The sequence below is a fragment of the Oryza brachyantha genome, chromosome 1 (genome assembly GCF_000231095.2).
Source record: "Oryza brachyantha chromosome 1, ObraRS2, whole genome shotgun sequence".
NCBI lineage: Eukaryota > Viridiplantae > Streptophyta > Magnoliopsida > Poales > Poaceae > Oryza > Oryza brachyantha.
This window is the reverse complement of record NC_023163.2, coordinates 30,838,056-30,865,820: the sequence shown is the minus strand read 5'-3', so window position 1 is coordinate 30,865,820 and position 27,765 is coordinate 30,838,056. Positions and strand designations below refer to the sequence as shown.

The window sequence follows — 27,765 nt, the reverse complement described above, 5'->3', positions numbered from 1 at the left end:
ACTTTTTCAATTTTTTATTTTATTTATTAAATAATTTACAGAATTGATTTTACATTTCAAAAAATCATAAATCTAACCTACTACCGTCCCCTAAGAGGACGAAAAGCTTATGTGACATACGACGAGGGCTAACGGCAGGAACGGACGATTCTGCATTTAGCCCTTTCCGCCTTCTGTAAGTGCATTAGGTGGTTTTTGCAAAATGGTCACCTTGCCTCCCTCACCTCTTAGCCGTGCTACCATATTTTTTCATTTCCCTTTGTCGCCCTTACAGTGGGCCGTAAGGGGCTAAATATAAAAAAAGCCCAGGCCGCCATTTGCGGTCGTCCCTCGTGGTCGGGCGGCTGTTTGCCACGTCGCCTTTTCGCCCTCCTAGAGGGCAGCATGAGGTTACTTTTGTGATTTTTTAAAATACAAAATTAAATTTATAAATTTTTAATAAATAAAATCAAAAATTCAAAAAATTCGTTTATGGGCTTTGTTTGCTGAGGAAGTGGAAGTAAAGGAATAAATTCATTTAAGGTCTCTTAACTCGACAACTAGTTTAATTTTTGTAATTGAACCACAATACCACATACAACAACTCCCTCAACTGTCAAAACCGGTGCAAATGAGATCCCTCGGTGGTTTAGATGACGATTTTGGCTAACGTGGCGCCTATGTGGCTGGTTTGACTTGGTTCTCGTTAGGGATGAAAACGGACGGAAACCACCTTTATCGTTTCTATTTCCATATCTTTTTTGGAATTGGAATCGAAATCGGAAACTTCGGATATGAAAACGGAGTGAATTCGAATCGGAGTGGATAGGGTAACGGAAATTTATCGCACTATAAAAACTCTCAAATCGAGGTTTCAATTTTTTTCTAAAACAGCAGATCAAAAATTTCAAACATTAGCAACTAACCATATCACTTTTTATCATTACAACCAGGTTCATAGGTCAGTTTGTTAATGATCATCTAAATACCAAATATAGTCTATAATTTACAAAGTATTATAGTAAAGTGCAAATCACGTAGATTATTATAAAAGTTTACAAATCATATTATAAAATAAAGTGTGCATCATATAAGTTTATACAAACTAAAGTGTTTGTATATATGTTTTGATTAAGGACTTAAGGCTAACTTACTGAAGTGGGTTGGACCATATTGGTCGATATTATGAATTTATGTCATATAGGCTTGTAGAAAAATTCCGAAAAGTTTCCGACTGGTTCTGATTTCCGATGAATAGTCCCCTTACCGTTTCCTTTTCCAAGAAAAATTTTTGAATCTGTTTCCGTTTCCGATAAATTCCAAAAAAATTCCGACTGATAATTTCCGTTTCCGAAAACTGGTCCGGACATTCCGAACCGCTTTCACCCTAGTCCTCGTCCTATGTGGCAGTGATGTAGCACTAAAAACAAAACATAAAAATTATAAATTATGAAATGTGAGGCCCACATACAAGTTATACAAAAAAAGTGGGACCCACACTCCTCTATCTCCATGGTGAGCCGACGCCGCCTCTTATCTGTCCCAACCATCCTTGACACGCCAGATGAAGATCGAGTCAAATTAGCCACGTAGGTGTTGTGACAGTGGAAATCATCATCCTAACCACCTTGAAACCAAAAACAATGGGTCCCTCGACTGTCAAAACTAGTGCAAAAAAAGTCCTAAGGTGGTTTGGACGGTGTTTTAAATGGCGTGCAGCAAGAACTTGGTCGGGGTGAACGACGCATCGTGGCAGCTACACAAGATTCTGCTAGCGTTGGCAGCGTCGTTGCCGGTGCCAGGGCTCTAAGTGATCCTCCTGGTCTAGTAGCCCACCCCCATGCGTCCACCCGGCGCGTCGCTTGTGGCTACCATGACGTCCGGCGGTCATCCCACGAGATAGATCCCCTCGTTGTGTCGCTCCTGCAGCACCACCATCGGCTCCTGTGGCGCCGACAACTCCTACTCTGGCTCCTGCACCACTGGCGGCGCCTGAACGCCATGTGTGTACAACACACACACAAGAAGATATAAGCACTAGATCTAGTTGAAATCAAATCAAATCAAAATAATCCCTAAGGTGGTTTGGACGGTGTTTTAAATGGCGTGCAGCAGGAACTTAGTTGGGGCGAACGACGCGTCGTGGCAGCTACACAAGATTCTGCCAGCGTTGGCAGCGTCGTTGCCAGTGCTAGGACTCTTAGTGATCCTCCTGGCCTGGTAGCCCACCACCGTGCGCCTACCCGGCCCGTCGCCCGTGACCACCATGATGTCTGGCGGGCAACCCACGAGATAGATCACCTCGTTGTGTCGCTCCTTTTGCACCACGATTGGCTCCAGTGGCGCCGGTGGCTCCCACTCCGGCTCCTAGACCACCGGCGGTGCCTGGACGCTATGTTTGTACAACACACACACGCACAAGAAGATATAAGCAGTAGATCTAATTGAAATCAAATCAAATCAAAATAAGTCCTAAGGTGGTTTGCATGGTGTTTTAAATGACATGCGTCAGGAACTCGGCCGGGATGAATGACGCGTCGTGGCAGTTGCACAAGATTATGCCAGCGTTGGCAGCGTCATTGCTGGTGCCAGGGCTCTTAGTGATCCTCCTGGCATGGTAGCCCACCACTGTGCACCCACATGGCCCGTCGACTGTGACCACCATGACGTCTAGCGGGCATCCCACAAGATAGATCACTTCGTTGTGTCGCTCCTGCAGCACCACCACCGGCTCCTGTGACGCCGACCGCTCCCACTCCAGCTCCTGCACCACTGGCGGCGCCTGAACGCCATGTGTGTACACACACACAAGAAGATATAAGCACTAGATCTAGTTGAAATCAAATCAAATCGAAGTAAGTCCTAAGGTGGTTTGGACGATGTTTTAAATGGCGTGCAGCAGGAACTCAGCCGGGGTGAATGACGCGTTGTGGCAACTGCACAAGAGTCTGCCAACGTTGGCAGTGTCGTTGGCAGTGCCAGGGCTCTTAGTGATCTTCCTGGCCTGGTAACCCACCACCGTGCGCCCACCCGCCTTGTCGCCCGTGACCACTATGACGTCCAGCGGGCATCCCACGAGATAGATCACCTCGTTGTGTCACTCCTACTGCACCACCATTGGCTCCTGTGGCGACGATGGCTCCCACTTCGGTTCCTGCACCACCGGCGGCGCCTAAACGCCATGTGTGTACAACACACACACACACAAGAAGATACAAGCACTAGATCTAGTTGAAATCAAATCAAATCAAAATAAGTCCTAAGGTGGTTTGGACGGTGTTTTAAATGGTGTGCAGCATGAACTCAGCTGGGGTGAACGACGCGTCGTGGCAGCTGCACAAGATTTTGCTAGCGTTGGCAGCGTCGTTGCCAGCGCCAGGGCTCTTAGTGATCCTCTTGGCCTGGTAGCCCTTCACCGTGCGCCCACCCGGTCCGTCGCACGTGGACACCATGACGTCCGACGGGCATCCCGCGAGATAGATCAACTCGTTGTGTCGCTCCTGCTGCACCACCATCAGCTCGTGTGGTGTCCGTGGCTCCTACTTTGGCTCATGCACCACCGGTGGCGCCTGGACGCCTTGTGTGTACAGTACACACACATGAAGATATAAGCACTAGATCTAGTTAAAATCAAATCAAAAGAAGGCAATCGATCGACATATATATATACACTAGCAAAATGCTCATGTTTTGCTATGGATATGTATTACAAAATGTTATAGGCATCTAATATCACTTGTTTAAACAAAATATGAACTATTCCTGGAAATACCATGGGCTAATTTGCAAAAAAAATTATAGAAATCAGTGCGGTGGAAGATTCAGTGTCACCATTTCTAGAGACATTTAAAGTATCGTAGATATATATGTGCATGTGTGACATGCATAAAACATGTAGGATATATATCAATCTCACGTTGTGATGCCGATGCGACAATGGCGTGCTGGTAGGGCCAAGCAGCAACATAGGGTCGATCTAAGATATCCCATTTTCTTTGAATTATCTAGGAGCATATTTTGATCCACATACCAGTTAAACAAAAAAAATTGTGGGATCCACACTCCTCTATGTCTCCATGGTGAGCTGGCGTCCCTCTTATCCCTCCCAGCCATCCTTGCCCCCACATATTTGTTTTATTTTTTTAATTGTTAAATTTTGCTTCATGCGCCACGTTAATGCCACGCTAGATGAAGACCGAGTCAAATTAGCCATGTAGGTGCTACGACAGCTGAAATTATCATCCTAACTACCTTGGGACTTATTTTACACCGGTTTTGATATTTGAGAAACTTGTTGTATCTGGTTTTTCAGCTGGAGAACAAAAATCATATTCGTTGACAAGTTAAGGGACTTCGGGTGAACTTATTCCGGAAGTAAATAGTCCGTAGAGTCATGGGTCCATTTACTTTCGTTTGGGCATCATGGGCTTCACATTAACATCTAATGCTGACACAATAGGGCCATGCACATGCTCACTTGCAGTTTGTAGAAGGAATAAATTTATTTGATGTCCCTTGTTTTATAAACAAATTTGATTTTTGTCCTCCAATTAGAAAACCAGAAACAATGGGTCCCTCGACTGTCAAAACCGGTGCAAAATAAGTCCTAAGGTTGTTTGGACGGTGTTTTAAATGATGTGGCGCCTATGTTGCTAGGTTGACTCGGTACTCGTCCTGACGTGGCACATAAAGAAAATTTTAACAATTAAAAAATAAAACAAAATATGTGGGCCAACATGTCAGTCAAATAATAAAATTTTAAAATAGTGAAACTCACATGCACTTTGTCTACATCTTTGAAGTCCCTGAGTTGTTTTCTATAGGGGGTGAGTAGGTGTTTCTAAAAAATTCTTCAAAGTCGCAACGGTTAAATGACTCGGACCGTCTGGCTGGGGCTCTCGGGTGAGCGCGAGAGTGCTGGCTGGATCATCCGGTGAAGAACATCGGACCGTTCGACCTTGAAAAGAGTGGATTATGGGAATCCCCTTTACATGTGAAGTTCACGGGAATATGCAGTGAAGATTTGCAGAAGATAGATAGACAAACGAAGTCAACAACAATAAAGCGAAAGAACAAGATAGATACACGATGAGTTTTTTCTCGAGTTAAGATATTTCAATCCTACTCTTCGTTGAGGTGCCCATAGAAGTCGGATCCCTTTCGATCTTATTCTTCACTCAACTTTCTCCAACAAAGTCAACACGAGTCTCCAAATCAACATCCCTAGGTTGACTGATTATTAACTGACCACCAAGATCGAAATTAAGCAATCACTCTCAAGTCTCAACACTAGGTTGCGATTTGCTATAACCTGCAACTTTCTAGGAGAGAGCTCAAGTTTTTCACAAACTGTTAGTGGTTTTGGTTATGGAGAGAACACAATTAGCCGATAAAAAGCTTATCCAAATGAGTCCAAGTTTAAGAAGGAATCGTGAACACCAAGATATGACGGTTTAATTTTATCTAATGATTAGACCCAGTTTATGAATTTTGTTTTATCTCTAGAAAAGTTTTGTGTCTGATTAGGATTAGGTTTCCTTTTATCTTTAGAAATGTGTATCGTATCCAATAGGGACTATAGTTTGAATCCAAACATGACTTGCTATTTCCTTTTATCTAACAAAAAACATGTGTCATGTCTAATATGGACTAGTATTCATCCATGGGTATAAATATATACATCTGGGGTCATTGTAAATCATCTATACCTGCATACACATATCAAATGCAAATTTCAACGAACCGACACCTTCCTCACCGATATTTAATCACCTTTGGAACTTGACACCTAACGCAGGGCTGCATCGCTTCGATCTCCGGTATAGGGGTAAGTCTTACGTTCCGCCGACCCCGACAATCGTATCGGCTAGATCAAAATTGTCTCGGTTCGGTCCGATTTTCTAATATGGGTGTACGGTTGCTTTTTATCGTATCAGTTTCATCTTAAGTTGCTCTTGTATCTTGGGTTAATCTAGTCGACCACTTTAGGTGATCTATGTTGATTTGAATTTGCTATTTGACATCTTCAATCTAATATTGCCTCGGTTCAGTCCGATCTATTAGATTACGTTTATCAAATAGTTTTTATCAGGTTGATGTATCTTGCTCACTATTTTATCAGAGTTTCAGTCGATAAGATATCAATCTTTAACTGTCTCGGTTGGTTCGATCTTCTAAAATTATTAGTAGTAAGCTAGGTTAGATATTTTATAGATCTTGATCGATCATCATCTGGTTATAGATTCAGTCTGTATATTCATCGGATTTATATCGATAATATATCTGATTGCCTTACTGCATTTCTTTTATATCAATCGACTTTATTTAGATTAATAGCTATTTGTGTTGCATCAGCTTATGAGCAGAGATGGCAACATGGAATTTATCGTCGGGGATCACTGTCGTGTCCTCGTCCTCGCGAACCACGATGGGGCTCATAGTTAACCCATCCCCGATCACCGCAGTGATTTTTTCACCGTAGTTTTCCCCGCTCCGTGAGACGACACATCGGTGGACGAGTGGAGAGGGATGGGGCGGCGGCGTGTTGCTGTGTCGACGGTCATGCGAAGAGGAGGCAGCGCGCGACGAACAGTGGCCCGACGTTGTCGGGCGGAGAGGGGTGGCACACCAGTGAGGAGCTGGGCGAGCGGAAGAGGAGGCGGTGCGCCAATGGACGATGGCCCGATGCTGTCTGGCGGACGAGCGGAGAGGGGCAGTGCACCGCCTAGGAGTTAGGCGGGCGAAGAGGAGGCAGCGCGCTGGTGGACAATGGCCCGACGCAGTCTGGCGGACGGGCTGCGCGCCGACGGGAAGGCGAGCGGGCGAAGAGGTGGGGGAGCCGGTCCGACGGACAGGCGGTGTGTGGTGGAGGCGAGCAAATGGAGAGTGGCTAAGTGGAGAGGAGGGTTAGGGTTAGCTGATTTATGCCTATATACCATGTCTTGTGGGCTTTATTTTTTGGGCCAATCCATATCCAAAGTCTAAATTTCATCCCTCCACAATGCAAACGGGTCATCGCGGGGAACGGGGACGGGGAGTGGTGCACTGTCCCCGTCCTCGCCATCCCCAATGAGGATTGGATTGAGCCTATTTGATTCCCCATGGATGGCATATCTTAACCATCCCCATCCCCTAATGGGTGAATTCACCGTGGAGAATTGGGTATCGGATCCCCATTGCCACCTGTACTTATGAGTATTACATGTTAGTTGGTTTTAGCCGATTATACCGAATCAAACCGGCTATGTAGACGCCACGTCAGTGAAAACCGTCGTCCAAAACGTCTTGAGACTTATTTTGCACTGGTTTTTAACAGTTGAGGGACCTATTGCGTATGATATTGTACATGGACAAAAATCGAACTCGCTGCACAGTTAAGTGACCTCAAATGAACTTATTCCTTTGTAGACTAAGGGGGTTGACGCTTGTGAGCCCACTGCGTCTAGTTCATTTCGCCCCATAAATTCTAGAATTTTTGCAGCCTTCCTATGGGGTGTTAAATATGACATGATAACAACACATTTATCGGTGTAGAAAAAAATTATACTTGGAATCCTTAACGCCCTCCCAGAGGAAAGGGCCTAATGGCAAAACTTTCCGTATGATTTGGTATGGACATATTTATTTAAGGACAACATCTAAACTTTAGAAAAATGATTTAATTGTCAACGGTTAACTAACAACCATATACTTGAAAAACGTGCACAACGAGAGTTACGTTGATGACGTCATAATGATACCTATCGACGTCATGGCTGCTACCACAGGTGTATCATGTTGACTCGTGCTGTCATCAGCGCATATAAGAATTACATTAGCCTAAGGCCGCGTTCGGCTCCACCTGTTAGTTAACTTATATCTCTCGTTTTTCGCGTGCACGTTTCCCGAACGGCTAAACTGTGTATTTTTTATAAAAAAAATTCTATAGGAAAGTTGTTAAAAAGTCATATTAATCTATTTTATATTTTTTAATAATTAATAACTAATTAATCATGTACTAATATATTACTATATTTTTCGCACCGGATAAGTTAACTAACGGACCCTCGTCGAACGCGGCCTAATTCCTCTAATACCATGACATAAAAAAAACAACCACAATATTTTTTTTTGCCAAAACTTATAACCACCATAACGACTAAGTTAGTTATTGTTGGCAATTAGCACCGTCGAAGTGTTAATAATTGGTTGGACTAACCCATAATAAAATTCATTAGGAAGAAAACAACATCGAAGATTCAAACCCATTTACTTGCACAAACCATTTATTCAAGACAATACGGATATGAACTTAACATGCACTACCCGTAATTTGTTTGTATCTTAATAGTCCGTTTGTTTCAGTAGTTTGGTTGAGATTATGCGTGCAAGTTATCTTGAGAAATGGATTTGATTGATTTTCAAAGAAAAACATATCATATAAACTTTTTACACAAAACATATCGTTTAATAGTAAAAAACATGGTCATGGAGAACGAGATACTACCTTATTTACCGTATTATCTTCCTGAAAACGTACTTACTGTTTCTCTCAGACCTGGGTTAGCCTCCGGTTTGCCACACTTACCGTATTATCTCCCTAAAAAACGTACTTCGTAGTTCCCGTATTATCTCCGTGAAAACGTACTTGGAGGTTCCCGTTTCCTAGCCCACGAGACGTGTGACGAGAAAGCCACAGCACCGTATGCCCGTCATTCACAAATTTCGCGCAGACCTCCACCTCCGTCGCCGTCTCTCTCCCTCGCCTCGCGCCGCCGCCGCCGCCTCCGCCTCAGACCTCTCCCCCCTCACATGAAACTCTAATCCCCCAAAACCCTGAGCCCTGCCCCCGTCGCCGCCATGTCGCCCCCTCTGCAGGCGCCCGACTACAAGCACGTCACGGAGGAGTGCCTCCGCGAATGGAAGAGCCAGTCGGCCGCCGCCGCCTTCCGCGTCCCCGATCCGGTCCCCATGGCGCGCTTCCTCTACGAGCTCTGCTGGGCGGTGGTGAGCTTCCGCGAGCTCCGACCGCCGGCCGTGTGATTAGGTTTCGCTCGGCGAGATGGTTTGATCTGGTTTCTCGAGTGCTGACTGGGCGCGTTGGGCTGCGCAGGTGCGGGGGGACCTGCCGCCGCAGAAGTGCAGGGTGGCTCTGGACTCGGTGGAGTTTGTGGAGGAGGCACGGCGAGAGGAGGTCGGCTCGGTTCTCGCCGACATCATCGCCCACCTAGGGCAGGATGTAAGTATACTCAACTACTTTAGTGAACTTCCAGTGGCTCTGTTGAATGCATTTCATTTAGTCAATTTGCGAGAGGAGTGACTCTCCATGCAAGACTGAGTTGAATTGGTTACTATGTAGTGCATGTGTAAGCTGAATTGGCAATATGTTTTGAATTACAAGGTTACTTGTTTTGATGATAGTAGTTTTTTCAGTGGAATTGCTAAGATGTTGTTGCCATGCTCTAGTTTTGAGGCTATGCTGTGGAAAAATTATTCCACTGAAGGTAGGGAACTCATCATTTCTATGGTCTTACTGGTGAACATGAAAGTACCAGTGTATGGAAGAACATAAACGGGCACTATAGTAGTTGAGAATCAATGAATATGCTTCGGATGCTCACAGATAGCCTGAGTGTATTTTAGCTATAAACGCTTTTGCATATGAACATGCATTGTTGCTAGCAGCATATCCCTTCTCTTTGCAGTGATAGTGTAGATCTTTGGTGAACTTATATGGAATACAGACAATAATCCTCTAAAAGGAAAGAAGCTTGTTTTAATGTTCATTATGTATTGCACTGGATGTCCTGATCTGTGCACTAGAGCAAAATTGAACTGATATAGTTATTATATACCCACAGAGATTGAACCACTAAGGTGTAGCTAAGTACTTCTGTAAATGTTATAGGAGGCTGTATTTGCGAGATCCAAGGGTTCACATCCGCCTTCTTCCATTCAGTCTTTTGCCACATCATATCTTGCTATTCTTTGTGTTTGCCTTGCCAGACGGCTAGTTGCGCACTATCATTATGCTTCAACCTTCTTCCTTTTGACTAGTAGGATAGTATGTTTTATTGCATGTTCAATTGTTCACGAGGACTAAAGCTCCAGATGTATCTTTTTCAGAACCATGTAGCTCAGCTTTACCCCTGAATCCTTTATGGTCCTATATTTTTGGAATGATCTGGTGTTAGCCTTAGTAGTTGAGCTGACCTATCTATGTGCAGGTTACAATCTCTGGTGAATACCGCAACCGTCTTGTCAAAATGGTAACTACCCTTTAGGATAGTCTTCACCTATTCTGCCATTCATAATATTAGTAATGCAAATAAAGTTTCTTTCTTCTCTCATTTGCTTTGCAGTGTAATGTTCACTAACCCACAGCCTTCATTGTAGACTAAATCATTTGTGGAGTCATCGTTGATTGTGCCTAGGCTTCTTCAAGAAAGATGCGAAGTAAGTGCTGTTTTCCGTTGCACCAGGGCATCACATGTTTGTTGCTACCACTTTCAACACTAAGCATGACACAAACCGTCTCCTTTTACTGTATTTGCATACTTCAAGGAAGAATTCCTCTGGGAGGTTGAACAGAGTAAGTCAAAGGGGCAAGATTTGAAAGCCAAGGAGGTATGTGCCACATAACAATAACTATTGAGTAGCATCCTTCTTCTTGTCTACCAGCCTTGTTTTGTTTACCACAGTTGCTTGAATTATTGGTTATAGGTCAGGGTCAACACACGGCTCCTTTATCAGCAAACCAAATTCAACCTTCTAAGAGAGGAAAGTGAGGGCTATGCCAAGTTGGTAAGTATATCTATCTGCAAGCCTGTTATCTTTGTGTTAGTGATAAACTGGAGTATTTTCTCTGGAAACTTCAGAAACCAGAACCGCTATATTTTCTATGCACTATTTGAAAGGAGTAGCAGAACTTAGAAACCTGTGTTTGGTGTTCGTCCAGTCACTACACTCCCTTAAATGACTAATTAGTGTTTGACCTTAGACAAGTTAGTCTATATTTATGGGGGTATCTACAAATAAGCTTGATAATTTCAACATTCCATTTATGATGGATCTAAAACAGTCTTTTTGATCACAAAATAGTGGAAAACATAGAATATATGTTCTTCATAGCATTTTTTTTTAATTCATCTTCCATGAGAAGGCACACATGTGAATTTTAAATACTACACCCGCAATCTGTTATTGCAAATATATTTGCATTTTTATTTTTGGTTTTGTAATTACTGATTATTGCCTCACAATTGAGTGGGATTTACAGTTAGTTCCTTAACTACGTTTTCTCCTGATGTTTGTATGATGACATACTGAAGTTTGGTTGTTTTTTTAACCTACTTATCACATTTCTTCTGGATTATTCAGGTAACCCTCCTTTGTCAAATTGGTTCAGATTTGGCTTGTCAAAATTCTTCTTCAGTTACTATCAGCATTATAAAGGTGTGGTCCAGAATACTCCTTAATTCCTCCTATACTGTGATCTAATCATTCGAGCAGCTTCGCGAACTAATGCTATATTTTATATGGCAGTCATTGATTGGGCATTTTGACCTGGATCCAAATCGTGTATTTGATATCGTGAGTTTCAATTTTCTGACCACTTAATTGTTATGCCAAGTATTGCCTGAAAACGTGTTACTGAAAGCTTCTAATTATGTTATTCTTGTACTTCTGCTAGGTTCTGGATTGTTTTGAACTATATCCAGACAGCACCATCTTTTACCAGCTTATACCTCTTTTCCCAAAGGTATTCCTTTTAATATAACAATGTAAACCTCCTCTAAAGCTTAAGCTTATTAACATACTTCGTACAGTATTTTAGATCATTTGACAACTACCTTTTATTGCGCAGTCCCATGCTGCTCAAATATTGGGCTTCAAGTTCCAATATTACCAACGGTTGGATGTCAACAGCACTGTTCCACCTGGGCTTTTCCGGATAGCAGCTTTGTTGGTCAAATCAGGTTTCATTGACCTTGATAGCCTGTAAGTTTTCTGGCTCTCCTTTCTCCTTGACTTCCTGATGGTTATAGTGATGTTAGACATCACCCAAAAAAACCCCTGCAATTTGTATTATTTATAAAATTATCCGCTATGTTTTAAAGAGTATTATTTTTTAAAACATACATCCTCTAATAAGGTTTATATGCATGTAAATTTAGTATTTATGCAAATATTGCCTTCATATTGGGATTACCCTCCAACTTTGCAGTCTACTTTTTATTCAGTGTTTAGTTAAGTTGGTTCATATTCTTTTAATAGCATGATAATTTTATTTCATCTGATTCTAAATTCTGTATGGCACTGAAGTTAGTGATTGCTTTTACTTTCCTGATTCCTACTACATTATATGAGCGCGACTTTGTCTTGCTACTGCATATCTAATTGGAGATGGCCTTTCAACTCTTCCTCTCATGACTTATTTCTGAAACTTGTCGCAGCTATGCTCATTTACTTCCAAATGATGATGAGGCATTTGAGCATTTTGAATCCTTTGTCATGAGGAGAATTGATGAGGTTAGTGTTCATTTTTTCCTCCTGAAATTTTCTTTTTTGGAAATATTTGCTGTAATCGAGGATTGTATAGGAGACTTTTATGTATGCCACCTCTTTACACCGAAAATGATAAAAATATCAATTCGGCGGTTATACTTTGATAGTGCCATGCCAAAATATAACAGTTGTACTTTGATATTTTTCTCTTGTATATAACAAAATAAAACCAATATTCATGTCTTTTAAATCATGATTGGCCTGTTTGAAATGTATTATTCAGTAGATCATTGCCACAGATAATCTACTTGATTATAGGAACAAATTAGATATTTGAATTTTGAGAAGTAAACTTAACAATTAGCTTAGCACAATTGGTCGAAGCAATGCAGTAGAAGAAAGTATTTTGAGAAAACATTTTTTTAGGAAAATGGAGCAAATAATCTGTGGCAATAATCCGGTGAAGCAAGTGAAAAGAATGGGGCTTCTGTCTATGCAAGAAGTGCTACCATCATAATTCATAAAGACACATTCGTTTGGATCGACACTTTTGTTGACTTAAGCTTTGAAATTGTAGTTCCTGTTCATCTATATTTTTTCACATAAGTACCTTTCTGTCAACTAGAAATAACCGTGATGTAGGAAAACAACTTTGGTTGCGTAATGGCAGAATTTTGTTTCTTGTGGCTGAGTAGCTGGAAACATTTCAAGCTGAGCATGCAAATTTGCTCATACTTTCTGGTGAATTCATTGGAGAATCTACTAGGTTAAATGGTTCTGCAATTGAAAAAAAATAAGGATTTGTTTGTTTGTTGATCTTTGGTAATTCTATGGTTGTAGGGCATATTGCAGTTTCTGGACCTTAGCCCGCTGTTTCTTGATTTCAGGCTAGTAAAATTGGCAAAATAAATCTTGCTGCCACGGGAAAGGACCTTATGGACGACGAGAAGCAAGAAATTACTATTGATTTGTACACGGCATTGGAGATGGAAAATGATATAGTTGAGGAGCGAGCCCCTGAGATTGAAAAGAACCAGAAACTTGGACTTCTTCTTGGTTTCCTGTCAGTTCATGATTGGTAATGTACACGTGTTCCACAGATTTTACTTCTTGTGTCATTAAATCATGGAAGTTTTTAACAGCTTTTTACTTGATAGGTTGTATAATTTCATTTTTATAGCTATCCATTTATCCTTCTTTGGACTTGATATAATTTTGATAACTGAATTGTACCATTGTTTGCCAGGGATCATGCACAGATCCTCTTTGACCGTCTTGCACGCCTAAATCCTATTGAGCATGTTGAAATCTGTGACGGTTTATTTAGGTTTGTCAACTCTCTGCATATGCTATTAGCAGTCTCTAACATTAAATGTAATTTGTGCAAACAGGGCATATGGTGATGCTTGAGTAGTGCCTTGTATTACATTATGTTGTTCAACTTTGTTTTCCTTCATGCAGAATTATCGAAAGCAGTATTTCTTCAGCGTATGATATAATTTTCCAAACATATTATAAGATGCATCGTAACACTGGTGCTCATATGATGGAAACATCACCTTCCTCTTCACAAAGTTCTGTGGTTGATCTGCCAAAAGAGTTCTTCCAAATGCTTTCTGCTTGTGGACCATACCTTCATCGTGACACACAATTATTTCAGAAGGTAGTGTTGTATATATTCTCTGTTAATGTTTTCTCATCCTAGTACACGCTTGATCATGACATACTTGTTTCTGGCTTATGTTTTTACTGGAGTGCATTATTGGTTTGTGCTGTTAATATTTGTGTAAACGACTACTACATGTGCCCCAAAATATAAAACTCAGTAACTTCTAGCATTAAAAAATTGTCCCAGAATATAACGACTTCTCCATCTTCTTCCTCATCTCAATCAATCACAAACATCCCATTTGATTTCGCCACCTACCTTCTCATATAATTAATCACAATCACCCTCTATTTAATTCCACCCCTCCTTAATCCCCGTGAAAAACTCCAGAAGGTGCTTATATTTTGGGACAGAGGGAGTACACGGATATTCTATCACTATTTTGTTTATTTGATTAATGGTTCCCGTGAGGTCTGTGACTAAAGTCTTTCTTTGTTGGTTTGCATTGCATAAATAAAGCCAAAAACCCTGTCCTTGTTACTTAGCTGTAAACAAATCAGTCATAATATCTTGCAGCCTATGGTGCAAAAGGTTCTATTGGCAAGTTGTTGCATATTCAAACAAGCTATTGTATGAATTGTTGCAATTATGCAGTATCACCTGGAGTGTCTATTTACAAGTTTTTGCATATTTTATCTAATGTCCATTCTGCATGTTAACTACAGGTTTGCAGAGTACTTAAAGCATACTACCTCTCATCAAAAGAGCCAAACCGCACAGCAGGTGTAGTGTCTCCGGACTCTCGGATTGAAGAAGCACTTGGATCATGCTTGCTTCCATCATTGCAGCTTATACCTGCAAACCCTGCTGTTGATATGGAGATTTGGGGAGTTCTTTCTCTTCTTCCTTATGAGGTTTGTAGCCATGTTCATGGTTAGTTATACTGCCGAATTCTGTTATAATCAATTTTGTACAATTGTATTGCTCATTTTTAGGCCCGTTATCGCTTGTACGGTGAATGGGAGAAGGATACTGAACAAAACCCAATTGTCCTTGCTGCAAGGCAAACCGCAAAGGTTGATTATCTGTTCCATGACTGAGGTTTTCTTATCTTTCACCTGCCATTTTAACTTTAGCTGTCAATTAACTGTCCTTATTTTTTGATTAGTTGGATACCAGAAGGCTCTTAAAGCGGCTTGCTAAGGAAAATCTTAAGCAGCTTGGCCGCATGGTGGCTAAACTTGCCCATGCAAATCCAATGACTGTACTGCGGACGATTATCCAGCAGGTATCTTGAATGAACATTATGCACATATAATTGCTAGTTGCGATAAAGTTATGTAAAATATGTTTATCGCACTGCAGTTAAACATAATGCTTTACTTTAGAAACATGAGATATACCTACTTCCATTTAGACCAGTCAATGTTGTTATTTACTTATTTTAGTAAATGACTTATACCACGTTCTTTTTTTACTTCTCTGGTTTTGGAGGTAGCCAATCCACGTTACATCTTACAGATTAATCCTAACTGCATTTATCCCCAATATTTTTTTACACCTACATGTGCTTAGCAAATCCAAGCTTTTCTAGTTTTGGCACCCTTCACCAGCTTGTTGTGCATTAGATGTTCTCATTATGATGATTCAGATTGCCCTCTCAGTGGTGACATTTCTATTCTATGTAATCTTGTATTTGGCATGCACCGGACCCCTCAACTAATGCCTGCCATCGCTAGGTCCTCCTATGACATGTCTGAATGGGAAGGGGCAAAACAGTCAGTTCGCATGACAAATCTGAAAAAAAAATGGAAAAGGAAAAAAATATACGGCTCAAAGTCCCCCAAATGGCATTCTAACCAGTATGGCAACCTATTGACTATTGAGTGCCATTTTAACAAATCCATTCTAGTGAGTGGCATATTGTCAATTTTCTTGCAAGTAGGGGCATGCCATTTACAACTCTTCCTTAGTCTCTGTGAATCAGCACAATCATTGTTAATTGTAACTATGCTACCATAATTTTGAAGGAGAGGATTTGTAGACAGGTATTACTGGGTTAATTGTGATATCCAGTGATTCTGCGAGTTCACCTTAATATTCTTTTTTTTGCCTCTTTTGGAAATGGTTCCTTAATTGTTTTGTTCAAGAAACTCCTGATTATTTTTATCATTTTTTTGTGCTTTATCTTCGCCACTTCCTTTTTTTTTACATTTACAATGCACCTTGCAATTTTCAGGTTGAAGCATATAGGGACATGATTACTCCAGTTGTGGATGCTTTTAAATACTTGACTCAGGTATTTGCCATGTTTGTTCTGTATGCTTTGTGTATATACTCATGTCATTCCATTTTTCTCTATGTACATCTAGTTCTGTTTTATATGGGCTCATTTTTAAATATTCTTTTTTTAATTGCAGCTGGAGTTTGACATCTTGCAATATATTGTAATTGAACGCTTGGCTCAAGGTGGCCGTGAGAAACTTAAAGATGATGGTCTTAATCTGTCAGATTGGCTTCAGTGTCTTGCATCATTTTGGGGGCACCTGTATGTATTTTTGGCTTCTGAATGGCCAGTGCATTTTTTAACACATGCTTTCCCCTTTCCAGTAACAGGATTATTATCCTTTTATTTTGTTGACTCTTATTTGTGCATGCCATCACGAGTGATTAACTTTGTTCCTCTATTGATGAAGTATTTTAATCAATACATTTTAACAGGTGCAAAAAGCATCATTCGGTGGAACTGAGAAGCCTTTTCCAGTACCTTGTTAATCAACTGAAGAAAGACTCAGGCATTGAACTTGTTGTACTGGAGGTATAATTGCTATCTTCAAGATTCCTTGCTACCTTGGAATTGTATGAATCTGAAGTCTAACATGATCATCTCTTGCAGGAACTCATTCAGCAAATGGCAAATGTGCACTACACTGAGAACATGACTGAGGAACAGGTCGATGCTATGGCTGGAAGTGAAACATTGCGGCTTCAAGCTTCACTATTTGGATCAACAAGAAATTCTAAGGTCTCGAAGCAGCATTTCTACCTTCACAATTCCATGTTGAGGTCCATTCACTAAAACAATATACCTATTTTGTAGGTTTTGAGTAAGTCTACAAATAAGTTGAGGGATTCTCTGCTTCCAAAAGAAGAACCTAAACTTGCGATTCCCCTATTACTGCTTATTGCTCAGCATCGATCCAAGTAAGGTTTTCTGCAACAACTCTTTGTTGTCCTACATATGCATATTGCCGTTCTTTTGAACCTTGATGGGGCACACATTGTCTCTATTTCTCTTATGCCTTCTGACTACGTGTCTACGTGGACTTAAATCTGTCATAATTATGCAATATGATAATTACTCACTCTGTTTCAAAATATAAGCACTTCTAGCATTTGAATTTGAATTTTGTACCAAAATATAAGCACTTCTAGCTCTAGCCAGAGTACAGCTTGTCCATCAATCACTTCCCATTTTAATCTCTTCACATCTTACCCCCAACCACCCTCCCACCTCTAACAATTCGCCATTTAATGAGGGGCACTGGAGTCTTTCTTCCTCAGCCTTAATCTCTGCTAAACAACCTAGAAATGCATTTTGGAATGGAGGGAGTAGATGACATGACATACTAAGGCTGCATTCGTTTGGGGATTAGTAGTCCGCCGTGGAAAACGCAGTAATAGATTAATACATGATTAATTAATTATTAGTTATAAAAAATTTAAAAATAGATTAATATGATTTTAAAAGCAACTTTCCTATAGAAAATTTTCGCAAAAAACACACTGTTTAGCAGTTCGGGAAGCGTGTGTGCGAAAAACGAGGGAATTTGGGCAAATAAGCAGTGCTGCCGAACGTGGCCTAACAAGATATGAACAGCAAGCTATGCAGTGAATATTCTGTCCAGATGCTTATATTATGCCTAGAAAGCACCAAATGACTAGTGCTTTATTATTTTCAATTTTCGGATTGCTGTATAATTTCATGTGTTGATCCTTGTGATTTTCATATTCAACCCACTTTGGTTACCAATATTTAAACTTAGTATTGCTATTTTTTCAGGATTATAATTAATGCTGATGCCACATATATCAAAATGGTCAGTGAGCAATTTGACCGGTGCCATGGAATATTACTTCAGTATGTTGAGTTTCTTTCAACTGCTATAAATCCAACAACTTATGTTCAACTAATACCTCCGATGGAAGATCTGATCAATAAATATCATATCGAGCCTGATGTAATACACTTGTACTATGTGCCTCTTTACTGTTTGTGTATAGGATTATCCCCTTATTTATTGCACCTCTACTTTAGTAAACATTCTAGTACTTTCACTCCAATCTAGGTTGCTTTTCTTATATATCGACCTGTGATGAGGCTTTTCAAAAGCACTAATGGTGGCGACACCTGTTGGCCACTGGATGACAATGAAGAAGGGGAGTCTGTATCATGTGATGATCTGATATTGCAGCTTGAAATGTCTCACAAGCCAATAATGTAAGTGTTTTATGAACATCTTTTTATGAGTTTGCATGATGTTTTACTCCGCAAGAGATGCTAATTGACATTATGCCATAATCACAGTCCTTTAATATCACATATGACCTAAATAATGTGTGCACTAAATACTATATTCAGTTCAATAATAGTTGTGCATTTCTACGTTTATTCAATATTTGAATATTATGAGTGATCACATTTCAGTTATTTTATTTTCACCTTTGTGTTGCTGACTTACACACAAGATTCAGTCAACATGTCTTTTCATAGATTAGTTTTAACGTCACTAGAAGTGTAGGCATAAGAATAAATGAAAATAATGAAAAACGGATGAAGTGAGACCATATGCCCTTGAGAGCATCAGAGCAGAATGAATTATGAGAATTTGATCCCCTTTTGGTTGACCGAAGACAAGGGAAGACCTTGGGGTCCAGACTCCTGAAGTCTGGTAAGAACGATTGAGTAGTAACTGTACCATAGTTCTTGAGTAAGTTTTACCATCAGAAATCTATGATTTAACTTAGTGAATATTCCTTGGTCAGAGTTCAAACTTTCACTTATTTGACATATACATGTCATTTTAACTCTGTTTTCTGTTTTGCTACAGGTGGTCAGATCTTCTTAGCACAATCCGGAAAACTTTGCCAACAAAAGCCTGGAATGGTTTATCACCTGATTTGTATGCTACTTTCTGGGGGTTAACACTTTATGACCTTCATTTCCCCAAAGATCGCTATGATGCAGAAATAAAGAAATTGCATGAAAATCTTAAACAACTGGAAGATAACTCAGATAACTCTAGTATTGCAATCTCGCGACGCAAGAAAGACAAGGAGAGAATCCAAGATTTGCTTGACAAATTGAACAATGAATCTCAGAAGCACCAGCAACACATTGCATCAGTGCTCCAAAGGCTAGATCGTGAAAAGGTTAAGTGGTTGAGTTCCAGTCCAGATGCTCTGAAGATCAACATGGAATTTCTCCAGCGTTGCATATTCCCTCGCTGTGTTTTTAGCATGCAGGATGCTGTGTATTGTGCTCTGTTTGTCCAAACACTGCACTCACTTGAAACTCCATGTTTCAACACGGTGAATCATATAGATGTTTTCATCTGCAAGACTCTACAGCCAATGATCTGTAGCTGCACAGAGTATGAGGCCGGAAGGCTTGGAAGGTTTCTTCATGAAACACTGAAGATGGCCTACCATTGGAAGGTATTTTATTGCCACACTCTTTTCATACTTTTATTGGACAGCTTTTCTGATGGTTGTTTAATGCTTCTAAGTATTCATGTCACCTTTTGCAGAGCGATGAATCTTTGTATGAGCGTGAATGTGGAAATAAGCCAGGTTTCGCTGTGTACATCAGATTTCCAAACAGCCAACGCGTATCGTATGGCCAGTTTGTTCGAGTATGTACTCATCCCTTGCAATTATTTACATGCATAATTATTTTTTGTTCATTATGTTTTGTCCCCTCAAAATTCCAATGTGGAAAAATGACCCAGAGGAACCACAATATAACTTAATTTGTTTGTCGATCACTAAAAGATACAAACTCTAGGGGCGTGTGCTAAATATATATACTTGCAGTAGTTATGTTAGGACAGGTGGATAATGACATGGAACCCCAGTATGGCATGATATGGTTTCTCTAGACGTTCCAGATGTGCTTCCTGGCTGTACATATACAAAAGAAGTATACATATAATTTTCGCTCGAGGAAGTTATCCCATGTTTTTGTCAATGGCAAAACCACATGGGAAGTAATCTCATGGTTATATGATAACATTGTACCTCTTATTGTGATTCACTGGATGAGGTTTCAGACAATTTTGATGGCATTAAGTTCTTGGATTTACGATTTTGAACCCCTTCCCATACTCAGAAACTATGTTAGAAGAACTTGGCCTCATTCAACTAAATCAGATGTTTCTGATACCTGTCGAATGAGTCCCATATGGAGTTATTGCCTCCATTTGGAAAATATATTTAGTAAACAAGGTTTTGCTACTTGTCTAGTTCGTTATTGCGTCCATTTGGAAAATATCCATTGAAAACCTACTGATTCCAAAGTCCAAACTTGGGGGCTTATGCTGCATGTGGATTGGTCTTGTCTGATTTTGTAGTAGATTCATTTGCACCTGCAAAATCATGAGGAAAAAAAAATCCTACATCCAAATATTAGTCATCATTAAAATTTCCATTTTCTTCATGTTATACATTTTTAACATCTTTTCCATGCTCCTGAAGGTTCATTGGAAGTGGAGTGGAAGAATAACTAAGGTGCTGAACCAGTGCATGGAATCAAAAGAATACATGGAAATCAGAAATGCCCTTATTGTGCTCACGAAGATATCTAGCATTTTTCCTGTGATTCGTAAAAGTGGAGTAAATCTTGAGAAGCGTGTATGTACCAATAATAAGTCACTATTGTTTGTGCTCTTCTGCGAAAGTTTCTCACCAGTATGTCTTACCAGGTTGCGAAGCTCAAGGGGGATGAAAGGGAAGATCTGAAAGTTCTGGCGACTGGTGTAGCTGCTGCTTTGGCAGCTCGTAAGGTAAAATATTGTGTTGCACCTTAGCATTATTTTCTCTGCCTACCAGGAGACACCTGATTTTATAATTTTATAATTATGACATGTACATGTGGGCTTTTGGATCTTATGTAGAGTTCATGGCTATCTGAAGAAGAATTTGGCATGGGTCTCCTTGAACTGAAGCAAGGGCCAGCAAAAGTTTTACCTGGTACATAGAACGTACAAAAGGTGCCACGTCTTTTCTTGAAATTATTAACCTAAAATGACTAATTTTTGGATCTCCTGTAGGAAATCAATCAACAGATCCTTTGACAGCAAAAGATCAGAGTGTCCGTGCGAAATCCATAGAGGGTAGGCATGAAAGATCAGAAGGTGCCATGAAGTCTGATGCTCAACAAAAGAAAAATGTCTTATCGTCCAATGGATCTGAAAACCAAATATCATCTTCCTCTGCACAAGGAAAAGCTTCAGGGGTTATACGAGGCTCTGATGAACCTCCCAAACTTCTTTCTGATGAGGGAGTTAAGGTTTCAAAGCCTTCTGCAGAATCTGAGGTACTTCCCTGTTTACATGTTTATCATATAAATGATTTAAACTATTATATAACTAGGGTAATTTATATTGCTTTATTATGTTTGGATGCAAAGCATTGAGCAACAATCTATTTCTAATTGTTTTTGCTACGACAGACAAGGGTGTCACAAAAGCGTGTGTCACACAATGCTGGGAAGACATCTAAGCATGATTTGATAAAGGAAGATACAAAATCTGGGAAATCTACAAGCAGAGGTGTTACTCAGCAAGCCTCTTCAGTTCCTGTTGATAAAGAAGTATCATCTCAGACAGCTGATGGTGTGCATGATACCACTGCTAATTCATTGGCTGCTAGCAACGGTAACTTACATATGGCGCCACGGAAGGTATCGGCATCCTCCCAAAAATCAACACTGTTGGTTACACATACTGGTGGAGCAGCTAATCCCTCTGGTGAATCTACTTACTTGATTGACTCTAATATGAAACAGCAAAAGAGATTTGTTCCTGCTGAAGAACAAGATAGAGGAACTAAACGGAGGAAAGGGGAGAGTGAAAGCCGGGATGGTGACTTCTCAGAACACGCAGATAAGGACAAAAATTTGGACTCAAGGTTGGTAGATAAGTTTCGTCCCATGGATCATGAGAAAAGTACTAGTGAGGAACAAATCATAAGTAGGCCAGAGAAATTAAAAGAAAAGGTTGATGACAAATATGATAGGGATCCTAGAGAAAAAGCAGATCGAACTGAGAGGCGTCGGGGAGAAGACACGATTGAGAGACCAACAGATAAATCATTGGAGAGGAGAGAGCGTTCTATTGAAAGAGTGCAAGAACGTGGGACAGATAGAGCTCCTGATAAAGGAAGAGAAGACAGGAATAAGGAGGAGAGAAGTAAAGCTAAGCATGCTGAACCCTCCATAGATCGTGCACATCCTTCTGATGAACGGGCAGAACGGTTCCGAGGACAAAGCTTGCCACCACCTCCACCCCTTCCAGCAAGTTTTGTACCCCAATCAGTTGGTGCTAACAGGAGAGATGAAGATACTGACCGAAGGGGTGGTAGCACTAGGCATAGCCAACGATCATCTCCTAGGCGTGATGATAAAGAAAAGTGGCACTTGGAGGAGAACACTACGTCATTGCAGGATGATGGAAAACACCGGAGAGAGGAAGATATTCGGGACAGAAAGCGTGAAGACAGGGATGTTTCATCAAGCAAGGTCTTTACCATCTCCATCTTCTGTGATTGAACCACTGTTTACTCTTGTTCAGTTTATAGAAAATGATTGTGTGGTGCTCACTACTTGTTTTCGTTGTCACTTGAAAGCTATATCACTCAAATGATATGGCTTCAGGTTTAAGATGTGCAGTCATTCCCTTTGTGAGCTTGCAGCCTGTAGCCCAAAGAGCATGCTTGATTTTCTTGCTGACATATTGTTGCTTTTACAGGTAGACGACCGGGATAGGGACAAAGGTAGCATTGTGAAGGAAGAAAGTGATCCAAATAGTGCTTCCAAACGGCGGAAGATTAAGAGAGATCAGTCTGGTTTAGAAGCTGGTGAATACGCACCTTCTGCTCCACAGCTTCCCAGCCATGGAACCAGTAGCTCGCAGTTATTTGAAACACGAGAGCGGGACCGAAAGGGAGCAATTTCACAGCATCGGGCGTCACATCCTGATGACCTTCCTAGAATGCATGGAAAGGACTCAAACAAGTCAAGTCGTAGAGAGGCTGACCAGTAAGTTTAGGGAATAATATAATCTTTGAATGCAATTTGCAACATTATTAACTTTTTGGTGCATATATTTTATCTTAGTTGCACAATGTATTTGCTGGAAGGATCAAGTTTTATTGACAGCACGGAGCCGTGTTTTTACTATTATCCTCCCTTGAAACTAACTGCTGCGCACATGATGATTCCTTTTAGCTCTTTTAGGAAGCATGCATTACGTATTCTTAGGAATGGGCAGGTAGATCCTTAATGAGATATATATTTATTTAACAAATGATAATTAACTGGTTACCAAGTTATTATGCCAATAAGGTAGGCAGAAAGGGAAGTGCACCTTCCCAAATTGTGTATACCATGTTGCAGTGACAGAACTTGACAACACCTCTGTGTGGCATGTGCTATGTTGCTGATTGACAAGATGCTTTGTGTGGATACTCTAGTTTTATTGCATGAACCACTTCGCTTGTTGTCATCTAAATGGTTCTTTTCAGTCCTCCTATAATGTCGATTGTTTTCATGTATAAACTCCTTTCAGATGAGCTACTCTTGCATAGTCTAAAAATTTGGTCTTCCAACCCCTCCTGTTAAAATAGCCTATCCACATTCAGCCCATGATGCATGCATCAGATAACGACAATACTTATACGCAAACTCTTCTGTTTACGGGGTGCATATAGCTCTCTCATATAGATGGTATAGTGGAGTGGTGTCTTCCCATGAATTGATGGTTTGCAAATTTGTTCTTTCCTTTTGTAGACAACTGGATATTAAGATTTATGACCTGTCTGGTGGTCATCTTTGACGTTACGCTAGATCCTTCCGTATCAGAACACAAATAAATAGGCCTGTCACTTATGTATCATGAAGAATGATAGAACACCATGATTTCATATTGTGATAATCCTCAGTTCACTGCATGTCTTTTGGGTTATTCATAATAAATAAACTCTATGAATGAGAATAATCACATCAAAATTAGTAGGCGTAAAACGTTATCCCTCTCTTAAAAAACAAAAGATTGCCTTATATTATTTTCTATATTGTGCACACCATTTAATGTGATGTACTACAATATCTTCTGCTTGAGCTGTAATTTATGGTAAAGAACAATTTGTTTGTGCTTGCTCTTTGTTGTTAAATTGCCTATTTCTGACTAAGCCTGTTTATATCTCAGAGTTCATGAGAGAGAATGGGAAGAGGAAAAGCGGCCAAGAGCTGAAACTAAAAGAAAGCACCGGAAGTAGGTTACTTTTTGGAATTTTGATAGATGCAAACCATAGCATGGATTCTTCTGAGCTTTATAAGAAGCGCGTGATCAACAGTCCACCGTATCATATATTTCAGCATGTTAACGGGCCATTCAGAGGTACATGTTCCACCATGATTTTCTCAAAGATCTTGGTTGAAGGTGCAATTTGGTCCTATCGACTAACATGAACAGAAGTTGTGGATGCAATTTGGTCTTATCGAGTAATATAAACAGAAGTTGTGGATGCAAAGACAGGAACTGTGTTTAACTCTTATGTAATCTATTGTTTGACAAATTGGAATGCAGAGTACAGACTTGCGGCCATATTAAACTTTGAATTTGTGCTGTAAACTAGAATGAGCAGATCGCCGTCCAGCTATTTTGTAACTCTACTAACCGCACATGTTTGTTGTAGGAAGCATTTTGATTGCCATTTTTGCACTGTGTAGGAATAATGGTAGGGGACAGGCTTGCACGGTTGTACATACTACAGTTAACAATGTGTGCATGATCCTGTTTTTGTACATGACCGGTTTACTGGTTAGTTTTCGCCCTGATAATTTCTCATTCCTGCGTGCTGATGTGTTTCCTGTTTCTCCTGTGGTTGTGTTTCTGCCATTGTCGATAGTGTGGTTTGACACTCATTCTCTGCATACTGTTGTGGTTAGTTTGTAATTTGTGTATCTCCTGTGGTTGTGTTTCTGGCGTTGTCGATAGTGTGCTTTGACACTCATTCACTGCATGCTGTTGTGATTAAGTTGTATCGTTATTCATCCCATGGTTATGTTTCTGCTGTTGTTGAAATTGTGGTTTAACTGCATTTGTCGGTCTGATGCTCAATCTGCTCTAAATGGGCAGAAGGATTGCGGGATGACAGTGAGTTAAGCTTACCGTTTTTTACCCCTGCGAGGGAACTAATTTGACCATTGAAATGTTGAACCTCCATGAATCTTTTGTGGCGGGAGGAATAACGTAAAATAATGTAAACTCATGGGTAGCATATTAGCAGGTTTCTTATCAGATATGTTTTAAGTTTTACATATTCGCATCGCAAATATTAAAGGCGAAAACCATTTTTAGCCTAACGAACATCCTTTTCCACTGCCTTCCTCTTGTGAATACACAGTGCGATATTCATCATGGTATATAATATACCATTCTTATCTTTAAAAAATTCAGGTGACGAGATGAATAAACACCTCGAGTTCTATTACACCTCAGAAGGAGTACAATTCCGGGCTCCACGACCAGTGTGTCTACTTCTTGCGACCCTTGTTCTTCTTCTGCTGCTGCTGCTTGGCTGCACAATCGAGAGCAGAGTCACACCCAGTGTGCAGAACTGCAGATGCTTGTGAGGAGGAGAAGCTAGAGCAGATTGAGCAATTCAGACAATGAAGTAGAGGATGAGATGGTGATTTGATTCGTACCGAGTCTCCTCTTTGCCTCCGATTTGGCGAAGAATTCCGCCCACTCGTCGGTGAGCACAAAAACCGGCTCCTCCTCTTCTTCCTCCCCGAGAAAAATGTCCTCCTCTCCTTGCTCCCGATGCAGTGCCGCCTCTCCCTCGTTAGCCGCCTCCGCCCGCGGCCTGCGCACATGAAGGAAACGGTTCATCCTAACCCAGCACCGGCGGTCGGTCGCTCGTGAAAAGTAATCGCCGGAGAAAGCAGCGGGCAGAAGCGCACCCGTCGTTCGCCCCCGCGGCGTGGAGCGGCTCCGGCTCCTGCTGCTGCTGCCGCCCCTCCCAAGGCGCCACCGCGGTCGTGTGGTGGACGGGAGCGGGAGGCGGGTGGGCGACGTGGCGGCGGTGGGGGCAGAAGCGGATGTGGATGTGGTGATGGTGGCGCGGATCGAGGTGGAGGTGGAGACGATGGTGGTGGTGGTGCGAAGGGTCCATGGCGTCGTCGTCTCTGCGCTCTGGACGCTCTCTCGATCAGAGACGACGGGAATTCCCTAGGGTTTAGAGTTCACGGGCCAACGGCCCAGCGGGTCTTTGGGAAGGAACGCGGCCCAATCTAATTTTTGTACTAGGAGTTCCTTCACTCTGTTACCAAGATTAAACTTTTCGAAAGTTGGCAACCACTGGTACATTTTGGTATTACTGGATGTGTTTAGTTTAGTTTTGAATCCTTTCCAAATGTTGGTAATGTTTTGATGAGAGAGAACTTGTAGAATTTTCAATATTTGGTAACATTAGATGTGCTTAGTTTGGATCTTTTCCAAATGTTGGTAACGTTTTGACGTGGGTAATGTTGGTAAGGTCATGTACCGTATCAAATTTCGGTAGTGTTGAGGGCAGGCCCTAGTATAACATTTGGTTATTTCAATGCATCTTCGTGTTACCGAATTTATACATCTTCGAGTTACCAGATTTTGAATTTTGATAATGTTATTCTGGAACCGTCGTGTAGACTAAATTTTGGCGTAATTCTAGCGTTGCCGTGTTGCTAAACTTTCAGATTGTTATTTCTAGCGTTACCAAACTTCCGTAGTGTTGAAATTTGTTTGGTTTGAAATTTACAGTCCACAATACAAATACTAAGGTCCCTCGAATCATATGAATGAAAAAACAAAGAAATAGAAAAAACATAGGATTCTAATAGGGATGTAAGTGTAAAACAGAGAATAACAAAACACAGAAAAAACGTAGGAATTACCGTTTCATTGGAGCACAGAAAAAACATAGGAATTTAAGATGAGATAAAGACTAATAGGATTTTTTTCATGAGGTTCTACCTCTTGTTAAATTTCCGATATTCCATAGAATTTCATAAGGTTCATCCCTTTGATTCAAAGAGCTTTGTAGGAAAAATTTCTATAGGAATAAAATCCTCTAAAATTCCTATGAATTTTCTTTAAATCAAAGGGGACCTAAATTTCGTAGGTACGCAATAGTTGAATTGTTGTTCCTTTGTTACCTTAGGGAATTTTCAAACAGGCCCCAGACATGTGAATATTGCCAATACAGTAATAAAAGCTGCTGCACTGCCAGTCTAAATTTTTTAAAAATATATATATCATTTTGAATTATGGAACATGCTACAGGAAACAAGTATCACGGCGGGTCAGGTGATTTCTCGTTTGTAAAATAATGCTCGATATTCATCAAATCTGAAATGGACAGAAACA

The 27,765-nt window shown here is 40.7% G+C and overlaps 2 protein-coding genes across 3 annotated transcripts; one reads left to right on the top strand and one right to left on the bottom strand.

The window, feature by feature from the left end:
• Positions 1–8,697: 8,697 nt before the first annotated feature.
• LOC102707645 (THO complex subunit 2) lies at positions 8,698–25,204 on the top strand. 2 transcript variants are annotated; one of them, XM_006646545.3, is made up of 34 exons: positions 8,698–8,964; positions 9,071–9,196; positions 10,185–10,226; positions 10,354–10,413; positions 10,522–10,584; positions 10,681–10,761; positions 11,338–11,412; positions 11,503–11,550; positions 11,651–11,719; positions 11,825–11,958; positions 12,414–12,489; positions 13,353–13,543; positions 13,712–13,792; positions 13,927–14,128; positions 14,800–14,988; positions 15,070–15,150; positions 15,243–15,362; positions 16,314–16,373; positions 16,495–16,622; positions 16,796–16,892; positions 16,971–17,099; positions 17,175–17,278; positions 18,138–18,315; positions 18,424–18,575; positions 19,186–19,792; positions 19,885–19,989; positions 20,831–20,986; positions 21,058–21,138; positions 21,250–21,325; positions 21,406–21,671; positions 21,807–22,037; positions 22,143–22,874; positions 23,104–23,393; positions 24,562–25,204. In XM_006646545.3, exons 1-34 carry the CDS (start codon positions 8,818–8,820, stop codon positions 24,629–24,631), a joined length of 5,247 nt encoding a protein of 1,748 aa, XP_006646608.1. In that variant the 5' UTR covers positions 8,698–8,817; the 3' UTR covers positions 24,632–25,204. The 2 variants fall into 2 exon arrangements, with proteins under 2 accessions (XP_006646608.1, XP_015699140.1); XM_015843654.2 differs by having other exon boundaries at positions 21,807–22,874.
• A 395-nt stretch (positions 25,205–25,599) lies between these two features.
• Positions 25,600–26,627, bottom strand: LOC102707370 (forkhead box protein B2-like). Its single transcript, XM_006646544.3, has 3 exons — positions 26,322–26,627; positions 26,064–26,224; positions 25,600–25,936 (listed from the first exon to the last, which is right to left on the bottom strand). Exons 1-3 carry the CDS (start codon positions 26,531–26,533, stop codon positions 25,893–25,895), a joined length of 417 nt encoding a protein of 138 aa, XP_006646607.1. The 5' UTR covers positions 26,534–26,627; the 3' UTR covers positions 25,600–25,892.
• Between the last annotated feature and the right edge of the window lie 1,138 nt (positions 26,628–27,765).